Raw genomic sequence first — 22811 nt, 5'->3', positions numbered from 1 at the left:
TTCTTTCTCTAATGCTATAACAGTCATCCTTCTGTTCAGGGATTCATTATTTACATTTACAAATATTATTACACGGTCCTAGTATTTGTGTGAGAGTAAGCAACATACACACACGCACACACACACACACACACACACACACACACACACACACACACACACACACATTATTAATTATCTTTGTGTGTGCGTGTGTGTGTGTGTGTGTGTGTGTGTGGGTATGTGCATGTGTGTGTGTGTGTGTGTGTGTGTGTGTGTGTGTGTTCAGTTACTCTGGGTAAAAGAGTGAGATATTATGTAGAGTGTATTTATTAATAGAAATTAATTGTTCTTTATTGTAATAGTGTAGGAAGTTTCTCTCAATTTTGGTTTTTAGTAAAAAGATAAATATTTGAATGAGTTAAAACAGATTTATGAAGGATTATGGATGTCACATTAGCAGATATAAAGGCCATTGATGTATTTATTTATTTTCATTTATATATTTATTTACTTATTATTGAACTGAAAGAGCGAGAGAGACGCAGGTCCATCAGTGATGAATATTTTATTTAGTACAGTACTCTACAGGCCCTGTGATTGTGCTTCTGCTTTTTGTTTCTATTGATTTACCATAATGCATCATTATATGCTTTCTCTCTCTCTCTCGCTCTCTCTATCTCTCTCTCTCTCTGTTTTGAATAAGTCTCTCACTCATTTGCCTGTTTGACTTTGTATCTCTGCTTCTATCTGGCCTTCTATGGGATGGAGTGATAGCCGAGGACCCAGGCAGGCAAATCCTAATCAAATCCAGTCTCTCTGTGTGTGTGTGTGTGTGTGTGAGCGAGACATTAGTGTCAGGAGGAAGGGAAAGAGTGCACTTACGAAGCTTGTTCCACGAAGCTGAGCTGAAACACACATCACTTACAGATTTGTCATTAACAACAGGATTGAGAGCTGGTTGTGAAGGTAAGTCTCACTCTGATCTCAGCTGTTTTTCTGATTTCACTCGGCTAATAAAAGACGCTTTATTGGGTGTATGTTAGAGAGCAATGATGGAGGAATGGACCAGGCTTCAGACACAACCTAAATAAAATAAATCAAATAAATTCACATACTGAGAAATAATATTTCAGTCTGGTTTATGTGACACTCGAACTTGCAAACTGTCTCACTGCTTGGTTAAGCTTAATATCAGTGAGACAGGTGTATCTGGTCATGTGACCTGTCAGGTAGAACTTATGTCAGAAAGTAAGATTTTAAGGTTTATGTAACAGATATACAGCAGTTTATTGGTATGGTTTGGATCAGATATCACACAGACAGTGTCACTCATATGGTATAAAATATATGTAAACTATATATATATACTTTATATTTGATTCCATGTATGGAAAGAAAACGACTGAGTGGGCGTGACTTGTAGTCCTTAGACACGAACACACCATTAAGTCCATATATGGTGTTTAAATCGGAATGAGGAAGTTGATATATTCATGTGTATTTTCATTGATTGTTTTTAGCTGCCTAGCTAACACACACTAACCTGACAGGATTTTAACTCATTTTTAAAAATTCTATAATCTTCACTGCTAACACTGCGCTCTGGTAAAGGTACCAATTAGAACCAAAAAGGGGCTTTCAGCCTGATGCCATAGGAGAACCCTTTTAAGTTATACCTTTTAGAGAACCTTTTGCTCTCAAGTTCTTTAGAGAACCATATATTTACTGGTGCTTTAAAGAACCCACAGCAGTGCCACAAGGAAACATGTTATCATAAGTTCTCTAAAAAAAGAAACCTTAGTGCTTTAAGGAACCAAATTAAGGTTCATAAGAGCGATACCTGCCAGGGGAACCTTTACCAGTCCCACAAAGAACCTCATACGGTTCACTTCAATCTGTTAAGGGATGATACACTGCTCTGAAGAACCTATAATTAAACATAAAGGACCTCTTTAATCTCCACAGAACCATATTGCTCAACTCAAGAACCCTATACAATGAAAAATGGTTCTTGACAAGAAGAAGGTTCTTTGCTGAACCTATGGTGCTCTAAAGAACTATCGAAGAACCTTTTTAAGACTGTAGCTAGTTGGCTAACACACTCTAACCTGACAGGATTTCTGGGAAAATCTCATTGTGTGCCATTGCAATGCTTCCATATATGGGCATTCTCTATAGCCTTTAAACCACACCCACTTTGATTTCCATATATGGGTTTAAAGGTGCAGTCACACCTATGTGTGTGTTATTATTCTAGTAGTTTTATTTAGTCTTCTCATTAAAGAATATGTAAAATGACAAACACAAACCCAGAACTCATTCATTAAAAGACAGAATGAACACAACATGAACAAAACAAGAAGAAGAAGAAGAAGAAGAAGAAGGAGATTACGAGTTATTATTACACCCAGGTGTCCTACAGAGTGTTTCAGACCTTCTACTGTGTCAGCTGTTCTAATAATTGTGACAGATTGCTAGAGGAGGCGCAGGTAAACGTTTATTTACAGTGAAATAGATGAAACACAAAGACTAGGAAACATGAACGAGAAATAACGAGGCTAGACAACAACATGAACATGAAAGAACGGTGACAACGACTAAATACCAACAAGGAGCGTTGTACAATACGTGACTTAAACACCTGCAATTACACAACAACATGATTCAGGTGCTTGTGGTCATGTGACATGGCGCATGCATTGTAGTATAATTTATAACACTCGGGTGCATGTGAGTTTATGAGGTTTGGTGTTTAGTCGGTCCAAGTGTACGAGTTCTTTAAGGGTTCTTAGGTCTACTTTAGTTCCACATCTAACCCTCTGTGAGAGGAGAACCTCTTTCATTGTTCCTGTGAGTGCTGTTAGAGCTCCTGATTTCTCCTTACTACGCAGTGAACACATTTAAACATGATTTGTATTTGACTCGTGTTCCCCATTTGTGAAGTGATCATTTGCATAGAATTGACAAACACGGATGCATGAATTCATGTGAGCAATGCGCGTTAACGAGAACGGAGATCGAGATTCCGTCAGCTTCCTTTCGGCTCTACTTTACTGAAATGTTTTAATTCAAAAATGTCTCACAGTCGAGACAGAACGCAGTCCACACACAGAGCCGAGCGTAGAAGGCGGAGGACTTTATTTATATCATAGCGGTTTTATTCATTAATAATTCATTAATATGCAGCTAAAAGTGCAAACAGGAAAACAGGACAAACTGGAATCACAAAAAAAAGAAATATGAAGAGAAATAAAAAATACAGTAAAAGGATAATAATGTTGTACCTGTATAACAGTGGAGTAACATGTCACTACTAATGACTTCTGAAACTTCTGACAATTAAATAACATCAAACCTGACATTCACAGCTAGATAAAGAAAATAAAGTGTTATAATAAATAATAAAGAGTTATAATATTAATAATAATAATAATAATAATAATAATAATAATAATAATAATAATAACGGCTGTACAGCAGTGATGAACTGAAGTGTATCATGATTTTCTTGATTATTCTCTTTTCAGTTGGAGATGGAGCAAACATTCAGAGCCGTCACGCGCACTCCGGGCATCATCATCTGGAGAATCGAGGTACACACACCCACACACACACAGACACATCAAAGCTAAAACTGAACTGACATTGAAGCTACATTCAATACATTCACCACTTCCTCTCATGCTCATCTCCATAACACCGCCCCTTATTCCAAGGGGAGGAGTTAGGATAAGGGGTGGGCTTAGAAGTGCATAGTTATAATGAGGGGAAGAATTAGCCTATAATTACGACCTCATTTATATTAAATATTCAAATTTAATGAATAATAATTCATTCGACATCACCGTGACTCTGTAGAATTATTATAAATTTACAGTGCCATTAAAATTATTGTCATTTTTGTTTTGTTTTATTTTATTTTACAGAAAATGGAGCTGGTTGTCATCCCGGAGAAAACTCACGGCAATTTTTTCGAAGGCGACTGTTACCTCGTCCTGTGTGTAAGTGTTTCTCAGGAACTGTAGCATGACATAAACACACTTATGAGGAATTCATAACACATGCGTCGTGTTTATAAGTGCTCTATAACTGCTCTATAGTTGCTCTATAACTGCTTTATAACTGCTGTCTGCTGTTCCCAGGAACGCGTGTCTGACTTTTCCTCTCTCTCTCTCTCTCTCTCTCTCTCTCTCTCTCTTCTCTTTCTCTCTCTCTCTCTCTCCCCCGCTCTCTCTCTCTCTCCCTCTCTCTCTCTCTCTCTTCTCTTTCTCTCTCTCTCCCTCTCTCTTTCCCCCGCTCTCTCTCTCTTCTCTCTTCTCTCTCTCTCTCTCTCCCCCGCTCTCTCTTTCTCTCTCTCTTCTCTTTCTCTCTCTCTCTCCCTCTCTCTCTCTCTCTCTCTCTCCCTCCCTCTCTTCTCTCTTCTCTTTCTCTCTCTCTCTCTCTCTCTCTCCCACTCTCTCTCTCACTCTCTCTCTCTCTCTTTTTTTCCCTGTAATTCATTTCTAGTCAATATTAAGACTCTATAAATCTGTTATTTTATTTGTACTTCTCATGTAGGTTTTTTGTAAATGATTCTTCACTCTTTCAGTGTTTTCCCTCTTGTCTCTCCACAGACGAAGAAATCGGGCAGTACCTTGACGTACAACATTCACTACTGGATCGGCGCTGAGGCGAGTCAGGATGAACAGGGTGCTGCTGCTGTTTATGCCGTTCAGCTCGACGACTTTCTGGGCTCGAGTCCCATCCAGTACCGTGAGGTCCAAAGCAACGAGTCCACGATCTTCTGTGCATACTTCAAACAGGGACTCATGTGAGTTCTTCACATCAGAGCTGGATCACTGTAGAGTTCAGAAAAATGTCAGACAAAACTTTTAAATAATAATAATATATCTATTATATAACATATCCTGCCTGATCCGTTCTGATGCCCTACCTCTGGATGGAGCTCTCATCTACTCAAATTCCAGATGGACACACTCACTGTGGTTGCTGGGACTAAGGCCAAACAGACTTCATGTAAAATCCATAATGAACTTTCTTTTACTGTTACACTATCCGTTGTTACCCAGATGAGGACGGGTTCCCTTCTGAGTCTGGTTCCTCTCAAGGTTTCTTCCTCTTATCATCTTAGGGAGTTTTTCCTTGCCACCGTCGCCACCGGCTTGCTCAAAAGGGATAAATTCACACACTTAAAATATGTATCCTGTGTTTATATATTTCTGTAAAGCTGCTTTGAGACAATGTCCATTGTAAAAAGCACTATACAAATAAAATTTTATTGAATTGAATTATTATTATTATTATTATTATTATTATTATTATTATTAATAATAATAATATAATTTAGCTAAAAAAAAATCCAATCTAGACGAGATATTAGACGATATTAGACAAGTGAGAATGAGGAAGGAGAAGTTTATTCTAGGTGTGAACTGAGTCACGATGGTGTGTGAGTAGTGTTTGTAACGGTGTTTAATCATTTTTAAACGTCCTGATGTGTTTATCGCTCGACTCTCACAGTTATAAAAAAGGTGGTGTGGATTCGGGGATGAAACACGTGGTGACGAACGTGAGTGACGTTAAGAGACTGCTGCACGTGAAGGGACAGAGGAAAGTCTCTGCCAAAGAGGTGAAACTCCACACAAACACAAACACCCACACACACTATACACCATTAGAGTAACTCTTCACATTAGTGTTACAATAACATTAGCATTGCAGCAAACACAACAACTAAATGTTTATTCATATTATTAATCGTTAATCATTTAAATCTGATGTAATTCTGTAAATGCTGTGAATTTTTGGATTGGAAATGTGTACAAAGACATATTTTACACGTTAAATTTCTTACAAATCACTAATGTAAATGTTTTAGGTGGAAATGAGCTGGACGAGTTTTAATCTCGGAGACGTTTTTCTGCTGGACATTGGAAAATCGATTATCCAGTGGAACGGCCCGGAGAGCAACACACAGGAGCGCCTGAAGGTCTGTGCTTTACAGCATCGAATTATCTAATAAAAATAACAGAAATATTTTTAAACATTACATAAATATTGTAAATATATTATTTAATTTAAAAAAAAACCCAATATGTAATTATTTCCGTATGTTCTGTCATACATATAGTGCACTGAGCAGAAACGATAAATCTCAGAAATGCTTTTTAAATATGCGGCTAAAAAAATTCATTATTCAATATAACAGTCGAATATTCATATTATATAGACACAGTAGACACTAGTCTGTGTGTTCTGTAACTACACACTCCATGAAATAATGAAATATTACTGCATTAATCTCAGAGTAGACTCCCAGCTCCACTCATAGTGAAATGCTTTTATCTGTGAAGGCGATGTTGTTGGCGAAGGACATTCGTGATCGTGAGCGTGGAGGACGTGCTGAGATCGGGCTGATCGAGGGCGACGCAGAGGACAAATCCCCGGCGTTGATGGAGCTTTTGTGCAGCACGATCGGAGAACGGCCGGCAACGCTCCCGAACGGAACCTCGGACGAAAAAGCGGATCAGGAACAAATGTCTCAGGTCACGCTGTACCAGTGAGTATCGACAGAACAACTCATCACAGTTACTGCTTGTTCTGATCAGTGAGGGCAGAGCTTAAATATACATTTCACTAGCCAATCACAACACTCGTCCTGTGACACATGTTTCGGGGTTCGCTAATGCTGTGTATTTTATTCTAAACACTACATTAAGTTTAATAAGTGATGAAATTGTCCCGGCTAGTCATGATGTCACATGATCAAATGTGTGATTGGATGATCAAACTGAATTTAAGCCCCGTCCATGTGCTTCAAGTGTTTCAGTCTAGTTTTAGAGCATAACACAGCACATTATCAGCACTTTTAAAAGATTTTAATGATATCAGCTGTTGATTCTGGGGTTTCGACAATCCTTGTATTATTAGATCTTACGGTTATTATGAGATCTTAGTGTAGCATTTGGTACTGTAGATCACGGTATGTTGGTGTCCTGTCGTGAGCACCGTGTTGGTATTCGAGGTCTGGCTCTTCAGTGGTTAAAGTCCTGTCTGTCAAATAGAAGCTTTATAAACAAATCTTGGTGAATTTCTCTCATCCTTAGCTCCTCTCATTTAAGGGGTTCCTCAGGGCTCTATCCTCGCTCCGCTCTTGTTTTCGCTGTATCTGCTCCCCTTTGGGTCTATCTTTAAGAAACATGGCGTTTCTTTTCGTTGTTATGCAGATGACAAACAAATCAATCTGGCGTTGCAACAGAAAAATAAGAATGACCTAACTTCGCTTCTAGTTTGTCTAAATTACTTAAAGAGCTGGATGAATTTACATCTTTTTTACATCTTAATGAAATAAAACAGAGATCGTTATGTTTGGGCCAACTGATAATGTAACCGTGGCCCCCAGGAGCCTAACAGTAAAGAGGGTGTGAAGAACTGGGGTGTATTATTTGACAAAACCTTTCAGTTTGATAAGCAAATAAATCCAGTCTTCAAATCCAGCTTCTTTCATTTAAATCAAGCCTTTTCTTTCTTTAATGATCTTCAGAAGGTCGTTCATGCTTTCATTTCATTGCAGCTCGATTATTGTATTCGTTATATAAAGGAGTCAGTCAGACGGCCTCGTCTGGTTTACAGGTGTACAGGATATAGACAGGTACATGTAAGCGGAAGTACATTTCCCCTGGTGGATCTTTGCTCCATTGGTTGCTGGTACACTTCAGAATAGAGTACTAGCTTTTAATCGTTTCTGTTAAATGATTAAATGGATCAGCGCCATGCAGATCTGTTCTAACGGTACACTTCCACCAGGTCTCTTAGGTCTTCTGATCAGCTGCTCTTAACTGTTCTCGGGTCCAGATTAAAGTGTAGGCGTGGCCGTGCCTTTAGTAGCTGCCCCTGAGCTCTCTCTCTCTCTCTCTCTCTCTCTCTCTCTGTATCTCTAAGATTCAGCTTTATTTATTTTTAAAACTCGGTTAAAAAGATTCTTATTTCTGCCTTTTAATTTTACATAAACCTGTAGCTGAGGCATGTTGGATATTTCAATTGTTTTCTAGATTTTTTTTTATCTTTGTACAGCACATTGGTCAACACATTGGTGTTGGTGTCAACACATTGGTCGGTGTTTAATTGTGCTCTACAAATAAAGTAAAGAAATAAAGAAACTAATCAAATTTCTTCATAAAATAAAATTAAAGATCTCACCGTCTCACCTGCTTTCATTTTATGTTTTGAAAGAAATATATTCATGAAGGAAGTTTGAGAATCACATCCTCTTTATTCTTTATTTCTTCTAATGTGTGTGTGTGTGTGTGTGTGTGTGTGTGTGTGTATGTGTGTGTGTGTGTGTGTGTGTGTGTGTGTGTTTATGTGGGTTTGTGTGTGTGTATGTGCAGAGTGACTGATGCTGATGGGGAAATGAAGGTGAGAGAGGTTGCTAGCAGGCCTCTGGTGCAGGATTTATTGAATCATGATGTGAGTAAAACTAACACACTGCATTATATAATAAAAATCATCAAATAATATCATTAATTTAAATAAATAAATAAATAAATGCACGAGTCTTTGTGGAACTGTGCTGCTGTTCCTGCTGCTCAACACTGGAGCTGTTACACATCACTATACAAACTTTACTCTGTTATTGCTGCTTTATTTGTGTATGTGTATGTGTGTGTGTGTGTGTGTGTGTGTGTGTGTGTGTGTGTGTGATGTTACAGGACTGTTACATCGTGGATCAGGGCGGAGTGAGACTGTTCGTGTGGAAAGGGAAAAAAGCGAATAAAACTGAGAAACAGGCAGCGATGTCCCGAGCTGTGGTGAGATACATTTATATTTAAAACTTATTCTTTTATTTTCATAGTGAAATATTTTCTGTTCATTTTTATTTAAAAGAAAGGCATTAAGGCCACAAATGCACACCTGAAACAAATACAAATAATAATAATGATCTATATTACATTAAAGTAATATAATATAATATAAATTGATGCAGTTTTACTGAATACACAGTTAGCACAGATATAACACACATACTGTGTAATACATCTGTGTGTGTGTGTGTGTGTGTGTGTGTGTGTGTGTATGTAGGAGTTTATTAAGCAGAAAGCTTATCCTCACACCACTAACGTGGAGGTGGTTCATGACGGAGCAGAATCAGCACTGTTTAAGCAACTGTTCCAGAGCTGGAGTGTTAAAGATCAGACTGTAGGGATGGGACGCACAAACAACGTGGGCCGAATCGGTACTTCTGTGTGTGTTTGTGTGTGTGTTTGTGTGTGTGTGTTATTACTGCTTACAATTCTAAATTTCTAACTTATAAATTCTAAACTAAATTTCAGGTCTTGAAACGCTCAGCGTTATTTAATGTGTTGACGTAATTTCCACTGAAACAGGAAGGCGGGACATATCAAGTGGCTCCTCCCCCCTTTTTAAATAGCCAATAGCGTTTAGCTGTACTTGATAGTTAGTACCATGGACGCGATCCCATTTCCTTCTTAAGCAACTTACAGTAGGAAAACTGAATAAAACGTGTGTGTTTGAACAGCCAAGAGAGTAACATTGGGTGGGAGGGGCATACTCTCTCTTTCCTGTCTATCACAGTGACACTAGCCAATCATGTGAGCTCATGCATATGGAAGAGGACAGATAGCACTTTCTGGGGAAAAAACAGGCATTAAAATATTTTCACATAAAAACACAAATCCTTAACATTTAATTAAACAGTGAAATGATCACATGCTGCTTGTGTTTTTATCAGAGAAATGCACGTAAACAAATCCACAGAAAGTCTTTTATAACTTTTATCACCGTGTACAGTTTAAACTGTCCTGTTACACCGTCTTGATGACATAAAGAGCTGAAATAAACATAAATACCGAGCACCACTGTGTCTTACCCTACTGAGCGGATCAGTGATAGAAATAAAGCCAAATAATTCAAATAATGAAGCAAAGCTTGTGTTTCAATTATTTATTATTATTATTCAGCCAAAGTGGCGCAGGAGAAGTTCGACGCCTCGACGCTGCACGTGATGCCTGAAGTCGCCGCTCAGCAGAGGATGGTGGACGATGGAAGTGGACAAGCACAGGTATGACTACCTCAGACCTGGAACATAAAGACTCGAGAAACTGTGAAAATCATCAGAAATATCAAGAAATGTGCATGTGTAAGAAAGTAATAAAAGTGTGTGTGTGAGTGTGTGAGTGTGTGTGTGTGTGTGTGTGTGTGTGTGTGTGTGTGTGTGTGTGAATAAAGACATTCTTCAGTTGTTCATAAATGACTAAAGGACTGAATTTGAATATCTGATAAACAGATAAAAGCAGTGTCATGGGCATTTGAATAGATGTCATTATGGATAAAACACATTTAATGATATTTTTATTTCCTCCTCTCTTGGTTTTGGTGTTTTTAGTTGTCTCTGCGTTCCTGTGTGGATGTGTATTTATATATATTTTTACACATGAAGTCAGTAATGATGCGTGTTTCCTCTCAGGTGTGGAGGGTTGAGAATATGGAGCTGGCTGAAGTGGATGCTAATCTACACGGGTATTTCTACGGAGGCGACTGTTATCTCATCTTATACACGTATGAAGTTAACGGCAAGAAGAACTACATCCTGTACATGTGGCTGGTAAAGAACTTCATATATATCTATAACATACACCAGTAATGTGTGTGTGTGTGACAGTGAGTGTGTGTGTGTGTGTGTGTGTGTGAGAGAGAGAGAGTGTGTGTGTTGTGTTTATTAGTATTGTGAAAAATAAATATAAATAAGTTTAAATAAAGTGCTCAGAAATTAGGAGTGTGAAGGTTAAGGACAACAGGAAGTTATGTCATATAAGGATAAAAAGGATCAGATGGGTGTATAGAGTATACAGAGGCACGATAATATCATGATTATGTGGTTATAAGATAAAAACACATGAAATAAAAAGTGAAATAAAAATCATTACACTGGTTTGTGTGAAACACCATAATGTGAAAAACCACACTTTTAATCTAACTTTTTATATTTTTATCTAATAAAATAAATTCTACATGAAACAGTTCTATACAGATAAAGTGTGTACTGTCTGTCCCATTCTCCTTATATGGTCAGTGTTTCCTGTTCTGCTGCTGTAGTAGTTGATTGTTCTCATGAGGTGTTCATCCTTCCTGTTTAGTCTGTCTGTATAAACATTATCATTAACTTTAGCATGAATATATTTGATAGAAATTAAGAGGAATATGTATATTTGTGTGTCAGGGTCGTCACGCGTCTCAGGATGAGATCACAGCATGTGCGTTCCATGCGGTGGCGGTGGATCAACAGTACGGTAATGAGCCTGTTCAGGTGCGAGTTACGATGGGTAAAGAGCCGAGACACTTCATGGCCATGTTTAAGGGCAAGATGGTGGTGTTTGAGGTATTTATTACTTATATACAATTTCTGTTACTGATAAATAAATAAATAAATAAATAAACTGGGGTTATGTTTATTATTGGCTCTATAACAGCCTCTGACTGCATGTGTGGCAAATACAGAACCGTGAAACTACACAGAATGAAATAATCGAATATTTTCAACTTCCCTGAAAATATAACGCAGTGTTTAAGACAGCTGCAGCCTCCGTAGTGCACTACAATACCATCTGAGATTCTGTAATGATGCAAACATACAGTTTTGGGCTTTAAAGATGCACTTGAATAAGATTACAAGTAGAAAAAAAAATCCTAATTAACATTACAAATTTAATTTTATGTTTTAAAAAGGGAACTGTTTTCAACAACTGTTCAGTACAAATATTGCACTATTCTACTTCTTCTTCTTTTTCTTCTTCTTATTATTATTGTTCTCCTTCATCTCAGGGAGGAACCTCCAGAAAATCTGAGGCAGTCGAGGAGCCCCCGGTGCGTTTCTTTCAGGTCTCTGGAACCGATTCGTACAACACCAAAGCGATCGAGGTTCCAGCTATAGCAGCTTCTCTCAACTCTAACGACGTGTTTCTGCTGAAGAGTCAGAACTCAGTGTTCTTGTGGTATGGCAAGGTGAGGAACATCTACACACCTTCTACAGTTTATACTCCAACACGGCTCCGTCCCAAACACCACCGCTCATCACTACTCATTACTGAACACTGTCCCAAACGCTAGAATACACACACACACACACACACACACACAGTTCTTCTTCTCGATGCTGGAGAATTTGATATTGGAGTGTGTGTATTACCTATAATGCCCCTGTTTTCTCACCAGGTGCTTATTAGAATGAAATGTAAATAAGAACACTCGGATTCATGTTTTTATTTCATTATTTTGATAATTTTCTTTTTCAGGGCTCGAGTGGAGATGAACGAGCGATGGCTAAAGAGATGAGCACTTTTCTTGGCAGAGGGCTTTCTGAGGAAATCATGGCTGAGGGACAGGAACCCATTGAATTCTGGCAGCTTCTGGGAGGAAAAACTCCGTATGCAAGCGACAAAAGGTAAAAAGCGTTACACGTTATTAAAGAATGATTAAAAGTCTATTACTGTTTGGGAGGTAAAATTTTAATCTTTTTAAGTTTCAGAGTTCTCACACAGATCATCTCTGTCTCTCTGTTAAATAACGAAGTAACGAGACAGACGAAGACGAAGAGAAAAAGTCATTTAGTGCTTAATAATCGAGTGTTTTTTTCTCTCCCTCAGGCTGCAGCAGGGCACGAACGATCATCAGCCGCGTCTGTTCGAGTGCTCGAATAAAACTGGAAAGTTCATCGTCACTGAAATCTCTCAGTTTACTCAGGACGACCTGAATGAGACCGATGTCATGCTGCTGGACACCTGGGATCAGGTGCGGCTTTCTCACACTTACAGAAATAATCCCTCTGTAAAACACTCATATTCTAATCATTATTTAATTACTTTGTGATTTTTAATCATTGTAAATGTCATGAAAATAATTTTGAAATAATTACATATAGAATATACAATATCATAAATAACATATAGAAAATTAAATACATATAAAATTACTTAAAATGGAAAATATTGTCTGAATGTTTTCGTCAAAAATAATTTGGCTACTTACGTCAGTAAGGTGCTCAATTAAAGTTAAAAAATAAAATGTATAATAAAATGATAGTTATGCATTAATGAAAATAAAATATACATTTTTATATAGTAAAATTTTGCCTACATTTGTACATATCAATGAAAGTAAAAGATGATAAATGTGTGTCAGGTGTTCCTGTGGATCGGAATTGAGGCGAATGACACGGAGAAGAAGGAATCTATCACCATGTGTCAGGAATATTTACGCACGCATCCCGGAATGCGAGACCCCGACACCCCCATCCTTCTCCTCAAACAGGGCTTCGAACCCCCGACCTTCACCGGCTGGTTCCTGGCCTGGGACCCGAGCAAGTGGAGCGTGAGTTTAATATTTGTTACTCGCTCATTAATATTCAAATTACACTGAGGTTATACAGTTCATATAGTTTATACAGTCTTAACGAAAAAGGTTTCTTAATATAATTAAGGGTTCTTAGCTTCAAAACTAGGGTTCTACTTGGAACCCTTTATGAGAGAGATGACAGAAGAACCATTTAGTGTTCTCCACTGTGTCCATTGTGTAGAGTGAACAGTCTGTTTCTCCTGTAGACAGACAGACAGGTAGAGAAACAGACAGACAGACAGATAGAGAGAGACAGACAGACAGGTACACTTTAAAGCTTTTAGTTTAAACACTACAGTATGGATTTATAGATAAAATGTGAAGTTGTGCAGTAAAGCACTGTTGGGTTCTTCAGTTTGTCTCACTGGGAGAAAAAGTTTCCATGTATAACCCTACAAAAGGAACCTAGAACTAACCACTGTGTGTGCTGTCATGTGTTCGCGGTGTCTCTGATTAAAGTGTAAATGTATGTGTTGTGTGTCAGGGCGGGAAACCTTACGAGCAGCTGAGGGAGGAACTGGGCGTGGTCACAGAAGCAGTCAGCATCACCACGGCAGGACAAGCTAACGCTAACGTACACCTCTACTCTTTATATATGATTCTGTACATTCCATCATCAACTAATTACATTATTAATTCATCTTAATTACATTATAATCACAATGAGAATGTGTGTGTGTGTGTGTGTGTGTGTGTGTGTGTGTGTGTTCAGGGGCCGGGCAGTGATCAGAGCGGTGATACAGAAGAAGAAAATCGAGTGTATCAGACTTTTCCTCTTGACGAACTCATTAACAAATCAGCTGAAGAGCTTCCAGAGGGAGTCGACCCCGCCCGCAGAGAGGTGAGACAGACCAACAGACAGACAGACAGACAGATAGACAGACTGACTGACAAATAGATAGATAGATAGATAGATAGATAGATATGCAGATAAGTTACAGGTGTTTTGACAAGCCAAAAATGTCACGTTTATAAAATATTGAACATTTAAATATACAGTTCTCTCTCTCTCTCACTCTGTCTGTTGGTCTGTCTGTCTCTCTCAAATCAATTCAAAGTACTTTATTGGCATGAGTGTTTACATACAATATTACCAACGCATCAATATAGATAAGAAAGGAGAATTAAATAATAATAATAATAATAATAATAATAATAATAATAATAATAATAATAAATCTCTCTCTCTCTCTGGTACAGAAACATCTGTCAGATGAGGATTTCCTCTCCGTATTCCAGATGTCTAAAGATGTGTTTAACACTTTGCCGCAGTGGAAACAGCTGGACAGCAAGAAGAAAAACAAACTATTTTGAACTCTTACGTGTTTTTGTGTTCGTTTAGTCAGTGATGTTGAATTTAAACTGCTGTAAAGAGTTAGCGTACATGTGTCAAAACAATGAAGCACTATTCTATATGTGTGTATAAATTTTAGAGCTTTAGAAAGTAAATTAGCTGTGCCTGAATCAGATATGTACTGAGTTCTACACAGAGTCGATTAGAGAATGAGTATCTTATTTCATTTATTGTCTCTCAGGGTTCATAGGGCTTATCAGAGATTACAGAACTTTTCATGCTTTTAAATAGTATACAAACATCTGTATGAAGTATATTTAACTATCAATGCTAAATGCTGGCATGTAGAGTGATAGTGTTATTATTTAAACAACTTCTAAACTAATACAAGTGAAAGCTGTAATGCTGTAAACACAACAATAATGCTGTGCCAGTTTATTAAATGTTACACACAAAAGTTCTATTAATAATATCACATTAGTATGAATGAAATCTAGGCCCAATGTAGCTGTAGTGATATTTCTAGTATAGTAAAATATTTGAACTCAGATTATTGAGTCTCATAAAGAATAAAACTCATTTGATAAAAGAGTATATTGTAGGCTTCCTGCGCTCAAATGTCTGACCTGAGATGCAAATACATAGTGATGCAAAATGAAACAAATGTATACAAATGACTGCTTCTAGGTTACAAACACAAACATACATATACCCACACACACACTGGTAATGAACAGTGCAGTGGCTCTGTGGTTTCACACTTTATTCATATTTACTTTACATAACCAGGATGCTGTAGCTACTGTGTTCTGTGGATGTTCAAACTGTCTGATGATAAATAAAGAAATAAAACTATAAAAAGAATTAATTAAATAATAACTTTGGAATATTTCAGTTTACATTTACCTTTACAGCATTTAGCACACACCCTTATCCAAAGTGACTTCCAGTAGTGTTTTGAAGGCTCTATTAATAAATACACCCCGATACTAGATCACCAGGTCACGGCCTAAAAATACCATCAGTCTTAAAACTCTGTAGGGGAGTAATATAGTAAGAAAACACACAGACAATTTTTTTTAAGTGAAAAGTGCTAATTTAAGTACTTCAGGAAGAGGTAGGCCTTTAGACGTGGTTTGAGATGTCTGCCAGACATGCTGAGATCTGAGCATAAACAAGAGGGTCTGAGGGAGGGAAGGAGAGGATGAGTTGAGTGTCATCCTCATAGCAGTGGTATGAGAACCCATGTAAGGATATGACCTCACCAAGAGATCAAGTATAGAGTGAGAACAGAAGAGGACCAAGTACTGAGCCTTGTGGGACACCAGTGGAGAGTCTGCGGGGAGCAGATGTGGATCCCTTCCATGTTACCTGATATGAGTGACCCTCCAAGTAGGAAGCAGACCATGCCGTGCTGCACCACAAAGTCCGAGACTCATGAAGAGAGTCTTGTGGGAGACTGAAACGCTGCTGAAAGGTCTCGGAGGATGAGGACTGATGACAGTTTGTCTGATCTAGTGGCATGGAGCTTCTCAGTGACAGCCAAAAGGGCAGTTTCTGTGGAATGTGCTGCTTTGAAGCCGGACTGGTTAGGATCTTGGAGGTTGTTCTGTGAAAGGTAGAGCTGATTGTAGACAGTGTGTTGGAGGATTTTAGAAAGAAACGAGAGAAGTGATACTGGTCGGTAGTTGCCGATGTCAGAGATCCAGAGTGGGTTTCTTCAGGATGGGAATAACCCTGGCTCCCAGTTAAATGATTTCTACATTACAAGAGCATAAAATTAAATATATTCGACTACCTAAAAGTTAAAAATATTCACACATAAGTCATATAGTAACTTACTTTGGATTATATTAACACGTAAACCTTCATTATGATGTAATTAGCGTGAAATATTGGTATTACATACGGATTACTCCGGTCACGCATGCGCAGTCACAACGAGAGGCTCCTCCGCTCATGCATGCGCAGTCATGTTGGACCTTGCATCGTATACGCATGCGCAGTTTAGAACTTAACGCACTGACTCACGGCTAGTTACGCAGCTACGAAAACATTACGAGGCCGTAAGGAGCAGGAACCGAACCGCAGAAGTTATAAAGCAGAAAAACGACCCAGGTACACAGTTTAAGTTAATAATTTTACTATCAGTTGAATTATTGTAGCAAATAGTTCCGCATAACTGCAGCTGTTTGTGGGGAAAATCCGAGACGCGTCAGCGCTTTGGAGTAACAACAACAAACCGTAACTGCCCGACACCTGCTAGTGGTTAGCTGCTAATGCTAATCTGACAATGATCTAAAAACGTTATACAGAATTGACATGTGCTTTAAATACAAACAAAAATTCGCTTAAACAGCGGTTTGTAGCAGTAACGTGTAGTTGTGCTAGCTCAGTTCGGAGAAAGTAATCTCAAACTAGATTGTTAATGCTAGCTCGCCAATGCTAATGTTACCGTTGGAGTAAATGCCCACTTAGCTCATATTACGTATTATTAAATTTAGTTACATGTCTACACACGCGCAGAGGAACAGAGCTGAAATTAACACACGTTTAACTTTACACAAGACTTGGTCTGTTTATTAGCTCAGCATTTATTTCTGTAACCGCTTTCTGTGTTAATAATTCACCTGAACAACACGCCACAGCGGACTAAAGTTCAAACACCGTGTTAGTGTACCGAGTCTGAAATCTCATTTTATTATATAAAATTATACATCACTAACGATGTAATTTTCTTTAAAATGGTAAGAATTAGGCGAAGAATTGAAAGTGTAAAAGAATGAGGAAGAGAAAATCATATCGACGAGTCAGTATGAACTATAGTGTATGTATATATGTATGTAGTACTAGTGTTGGGGGCGGGGCGGTGTAGGGATGGGGGGTCAGAATGGGGGAGGAGTCAGCATGTGAGGTCAGTATGGGGGAATTCTGGTAGAGGAACTGCTGGTGCTCCTCTTTTGTAAGTGTATAAATAAATAAATAAATGTAGGAAAATAATCAACAACAAACCTGAGAGTTTTTCTGTTTTCATACATCAGTAAAATCACTATGTAAATAAAACTGAATTGAATAGCAGTGATGGGGTGGAGTTACAGTTACCACCCAGGATTGGATCAGTTTCCTCTCTGTGTGTGTGTGTGTGTGTGTGTGTGTGTGTATATATATATATATATATATATATATATATATATATATATATGATTTTTCCAACTAATTTCTTTACATCTTTTTTCATGAACATGAGTAAATAAGTCAGATATTAGTTATAAGATGGACTAGTCACTCTGATAGAACGGGTTTAATGTAAAAGTATAAAATGTCCTCTGTAATTTATCAGCTAAAGCTAGTTAAAGATATTTTGTTTGTGGAAATGTTGTGGATTATATTTCAGTAGGATTATATTCATTACATTAAGCTTGCTTTATGTTTATTTATTTATTACACTAAAAGGATTTTTGGTTATTTTCTGGATTAAAAAATCTGCAGTTGAATCTGTTTTTTAAGCTGCACGAATAAAGTTTAGTGTGTATTTAGTAAACTATTAAGTACATTTATTATCAGTCACATGACTACAATATCCTTAAATATGTAAATAAAATGAATTATTTTCTATGTGTAGGTGTTAACTCAGTATCTACACAGCGGGAAGATGAACGCATTCGACCGCAACATCAACTTCGACGCCCTCTTCAAGTTCTCCCAGATGTAAGACACACACACACACACACACACTTCTCCTCTGATTGAATGACCGCATGGTCTAAGTTGTATTTTTAATTAAATAAATGTTTCCCCAGTTCCCGCTCCACTCAGCAGCACCTGAAGAATGTATACGCTAGTTTATCCATGTGCATGTTCGTGGCAGCAGCAGGAGCATACGTCCATGTCGTCACACGCATCTTTCAGGTAAAACATCCACAAGTTCAAGATTCAAACACAGAACTATCCATACCCCAGTACCCATATCTGTGTACCGTCACATAACAGTACCTGAGAAAGTGGGTGGGGTTTTCTTCAGGACTTTTTTTCTGGCTGAATCTCAAATGGACTTGTAGCATGTAGTGGACTAGGTAGGGTCCAGTATATCATGAAATTGTGTTTACATTAATAAACCTGTGTGTGTGTGTGGTGTCAGGGTGGGCTGCTGTCCATGTTGGGTTCCCTGGCGATGATGATGTGGCTCTCGGTGACACCTCACAGCCCCGAGATGGAGAAGAAGAGACTCGCTATTCTCTCTGCATTCGCCTTCTTCACAGGTCCTCATCATCTTCACTCACACCACACCACTCACAGTAAATAATCAACATCGGCGGGGTGGTGTGATGAAGCAGAGAAACTGTTGCCATCTTGAAGTTGATTATTTTCCTGTAACAGCATGTGTTTTATTCCTCTTACACCACAGCAACTTACCATCAGTTTATTATTTATGAAAGAATGTGGAACTTTTTATAGAAACGATAACCTGTAGTGTGCAGCTGCACTACTATCAGAGCTGCTGTTATAGAAAACTAATCAACACCTTCTGACCCAACCACAGTCCAGAACTCAGTAGCACTGAGGTGTAATAAAGTGGTATTAATCAGTTTATTATTATTATTATTATTAATGTGTGTGCTACAGGTGTGGGACTCGGACCTGCCATGGATTACGTCATTAGTGTCAACCCAAGGTATTTTACTTGCTCTCTCTCACACACACACTGTTTAACCCCTTAATGGAGTGAAATGTGCTACAGTATAATGTATTTATAGTTTGAGTTTAAACGTGTGTGTGTGTGTGTGTGTGTGTGTGTGTGTGTGTGTGAGTGTAGCATCATCATTACAGCGTTCCTCGGCACCTCGGCCATTTTCGTCTGTTTCACTCTGAGTGCACTTTACGCTCAGCGCAGGAGTTACCTGTTCCTGGGAGGTAAATATGAACAAATATGTCTCTCCCTGCCTGTCTGTCTGTCTGTCTGCCTGTCTTGCTCTGTCTGTCTCTCTGCCTGTCTTGCTCTGTCCAAACAAAGGTGGTTTGGGACACAGCCATGATTGTGTAATGTGTGTGTGTGTGTGTATAATGTGTGTGTGTGTGTGTGGTGTTTCCTCTGTAAGGTACCCTGATGTCTGGCCTGTCCATCCTGCTGCTGGTTTCAGTCTTCAACATGTTCATCGGCTCGGTGGCGCTCTTTAAGGTGAACACGTCTGGGTGTTTCTGTATTTAAACGCAGTGAAGTGCTCGCTGTAGTTCACCATGAGAAGGTAGGAGTTATATCCTCCTCACTACACATCTTTTCTTTCCGTCTTTATTTCCAGGCTCATATGTACATCGCTCTGGCCATCATGTGTGGCTTTGTGCTGTTTGACACTCAGCTGATCATCGAGAAAGCAGAGATGGGAGATAAAGACTACATCTGGTCAGTAAGATTTACAGTCTATACAGTGATATTACACCAGGCTGAGGTGAGGGTGTGCAGGAACACTGCAGCATGCGTTAGAGTTGAATCAGTGCTGGAACCCTCATGCTGAAAAAAATGGATTATGATTATGTAGGAAAATTATGCACTTGTTTTGTATTATTTGTAGTAAACGTAAACAATGCACAATAAAAACTCTCACAAGAATGTAATTACTAAATTAATCTCGATTCTCTATAATATGAGTATTGTAATTTATCATGATTTAGATATTACACGGTCATATCGCCCAGCCCTGGTCCTCAGCCTCACCTCCGTACAGACCAGCTAATGACTTTAACCTAGTCTTATGTGTATAAATGTGTACTCTGATTTGGAAATGTTTTAAATAAACACAGTGCTTTTATAAGTTTTGTTATTTTCTCTGCAGGCATTGTGTGGATCTGTTCCTGGACTTTGTGACCATCTTCAGAAAGCTCATGATCCTGCTGGCAATGAATGAGAAGGTACTCTAACCATGCCTGTGTTTATACACACACACACACACACACACCCCCAGGATAAAGTGTGTTCTCTTCAGTATGACTATACATCAGAACTCTCAGGTGGAAATAAAGAAATTTCATGCAGCCTTTTAAAACACAGGAATCTTTAATGAGTGTACTGTGTGAGGTTTTGAATAAAATAATCCTTTAACAGTTGTAATATCTCTAACTCTGTTCTAGCATGCTCAGTTTTTACATTCAGATCTTTTATAGCTGAAAATCTGTTATGTTTTAGTTCATTCTAATCATTAATCTGTCCTACACTTCTGTTTCTTCTCCATTTGTTTCAGGATAAAAAGAAAGAGAAGAAATGAGCACATCATTTGGCCAAAAATAAGAGTGTGTGATCTGCAGTTTTTTGCATCACAGATTGTCTAACCGATTAATTACAGATTGGATTGTTCTGATTTTGTACTCCAGTGTCTTAATTTAATTTTAGTTTTTGAAAGTTATGTTTAGGCCATGCAGTAACCCTGGGTCATGTATAATACTTAAACATGCTGGTCCCTATTATTATTATTATTATTATTATTATTATTATTATTATTATTGTTATTATTAATAATAATAATATTAATATTATTGTAATTAGGAGGTGTTTTGAAGAAAATGGATTTTCTTAAAACATATTCTTTGGACACAATGTGGTAGTGGACATAAAAATAAATAAATATTATGAATAGACAAATTTGTTTTTGTAAATATAGTGAAGGGCTTGACTGCAGATTAGCTCATAATTATAGATAGAATTGCGCATCTGTAATTTCAACTACAGTTTTGTCAGTTTATCATATTTCTCACACTTTTTTATTAACTTAGAAATTGAGAAATTTTATTTGTATCTTTTCCCTGTCAATATGAAGGTACAGTTCTTCTTATATTTAATCTTTATTCATTTTAACCACATTAATAATATTATTTCATCTGCTGTACGTGCCAGTAGTATAATATTAATCACAAGTTTCATGTTTTGATTGGGACGTTGCTGATCAGGTTTAGTTCAGGTGTAGCTACTGATCAGGGTTTAAGTTAGTGAAATTCTTTGGGAGTAATTAAAGAACTGCTTGGTTTGATTTCGTTTCTCTAACGATCCTCGTTACTGCCAATTATTTTGCCATATTTTAGGAAAAACAATAAACTGTGATTGAATGTAACGCACTGTGGAGAATCCAGTCCATTAATCACACGTGTGTATGTAGCTATCATCACACACATTCGCCATCATTACACTATCATCAGACACTCTTGCTCTTTTTCCCTCCATCACTTTAATCATGAACATCACATTGAAACTGTTAAAACGCTGAGACAAATATTTTAAATTCTATCTTTATTAAAACTTTGATCTTCTTTTTTTTTAATCTTAAAACTTAATCACTTTATTTTTTGACATCATTACCAGAGTACAGAATGCAGTGATCACTGAACTGTTTCAGCAGGTAACTTTATTCATCATAAATGTAAATGTTTAATCCAGCCGCGATTATGTCCTTTAAAGTTCGGTCCGGTTTGGGATTTTGGCTCCACCCACTATCCGTGTGTGAGGGTGGGCAGGGCCATGGCAACCAGCGTCAGGATGGAGAGGAGGTGTTGACTGTGTGTGTAGGTGTGTGCGTGTCCTGTGGAGTGTGTGTGTGGAGGGCGTGGTCCGTTACACAGCGGCGTGTTACAGCAGCTGATGCAGACTGAACCCACACGACCCGGAGAACAGAAACGTTGATACCCCGCTGAGGTGATCAGACAGGTGGTGTAGGACGCACACGCCTTCCGGTAAAACACACCTGAGGGGGACAACACTTCATACTCACTACACCTGATATCACCTTTTCCACATAAACGCACTGAAGTTTCTGAAATCAGGACCAACGGGGGGGACAGAAGGTGATCATTACTCTACATCACCTCTCCTCACATCAGAGAGACAGTTAGCGGTCGGTCTGTCTGTCCGTCCCTTTGTGTAACTTTGACTGTGTGAAGAAATGGAAGTTTTTAATGCAGAGGCGTTTGATATTCATGAGTGATTTATATTCTCACCTCAATCAGGGTATTGGGTAAAAATAAAATATTCATACTTAAAGGTCAGTTTTGAATGAGTGGTAAATAAACCAATAAAGTGAATAATACATAAGCAAGTGAATTAAATGTTTAAATAAAAGTAATAGATGAGGATTTTATTTATTTA

The 22811-nt window shown here is 38.1% G+C and overlaps 2 protein-coding genes across 2 annotated transcripts; both read left to right on the top strand.

Annotated features, from left to right (window-relative positions):
- Positions 1–300: 300 nt before the first annotated feature.
- avil (advillin) lies at positions 301–14706 on the top strand. Its single transcript, XM_053653041.1, has 20 exons — positions 301–948; positions 3510–3575; positions 3909–3983; positions 4596–4792; positions 5503–5611; positions 5861–5971; positions 6336–6541; positions 8373–8451; positions 8694–8792; positions 9064–9217; positions 9963–10063; positions 10469–10606; positions 11222–11380; positions 11824–12003; positions 12294–12442; positions 12645–12789; positions 13180–13368; positions 13877–13966; positions 14105–14233; positions 14593–14706. Exons 2-20 carry the CDS (start codon positions 3516–3518, stop codon positions 14704–14706), a joined length of 2484 nt encoding a protein of 827 aa, XP_053509016.1. The 5' UTR covers positions 301–948; positions 3510–3515.
- A 1953-nt stretch (positions 14707–16659) lies between these two features.
- Positions 16660–21783, top strand: tegt (testis enhanced gene transcript (BAX inhibitor 1)). The gene is made up of 10 exons (XM_053653042.1): positions 16660–16804; positions 18309–18394; positions 18487–18595; positions 18825–18945; positions 19310–19358; positions 19500–19597; positions 19783–19862; positions 19984–20084; positions 20515–20590; positions 20920–21783. Exons 2-10 carry the CDS (start codon positions 18339–18341, stop codon positions 20941–20943), a joined length of 714 nt encoding a protein of 237 aa, XP_053509017.1. The 5' UTR covers positions 16660–16804; positions 18309–18338; the 3' UTR covers positions 20944–21783.
- The last annotated feature ends 1028 nt before the right edge of the window (positions 21784–22811 follow it).

This window comes from Ictalurus furcatus, chromosome 21 (assembly GCF_023375685.1).
Source record: "Ictalurus furcatus strain D&B chromosome 21, Billie_1.0, whole genome shotgun sequence".
NCBI lineage: Eukaryota > Metazoa > Chordata > Actinopteri > Siluriformes > Ictaluridae > Ictalurus > Ictalurus furcatus.
The sequence above is the reverse complement of the archived record's forward strand: the minus strand, read 5'-3'. Positions and strand labels throughout refer to the sequence as shown.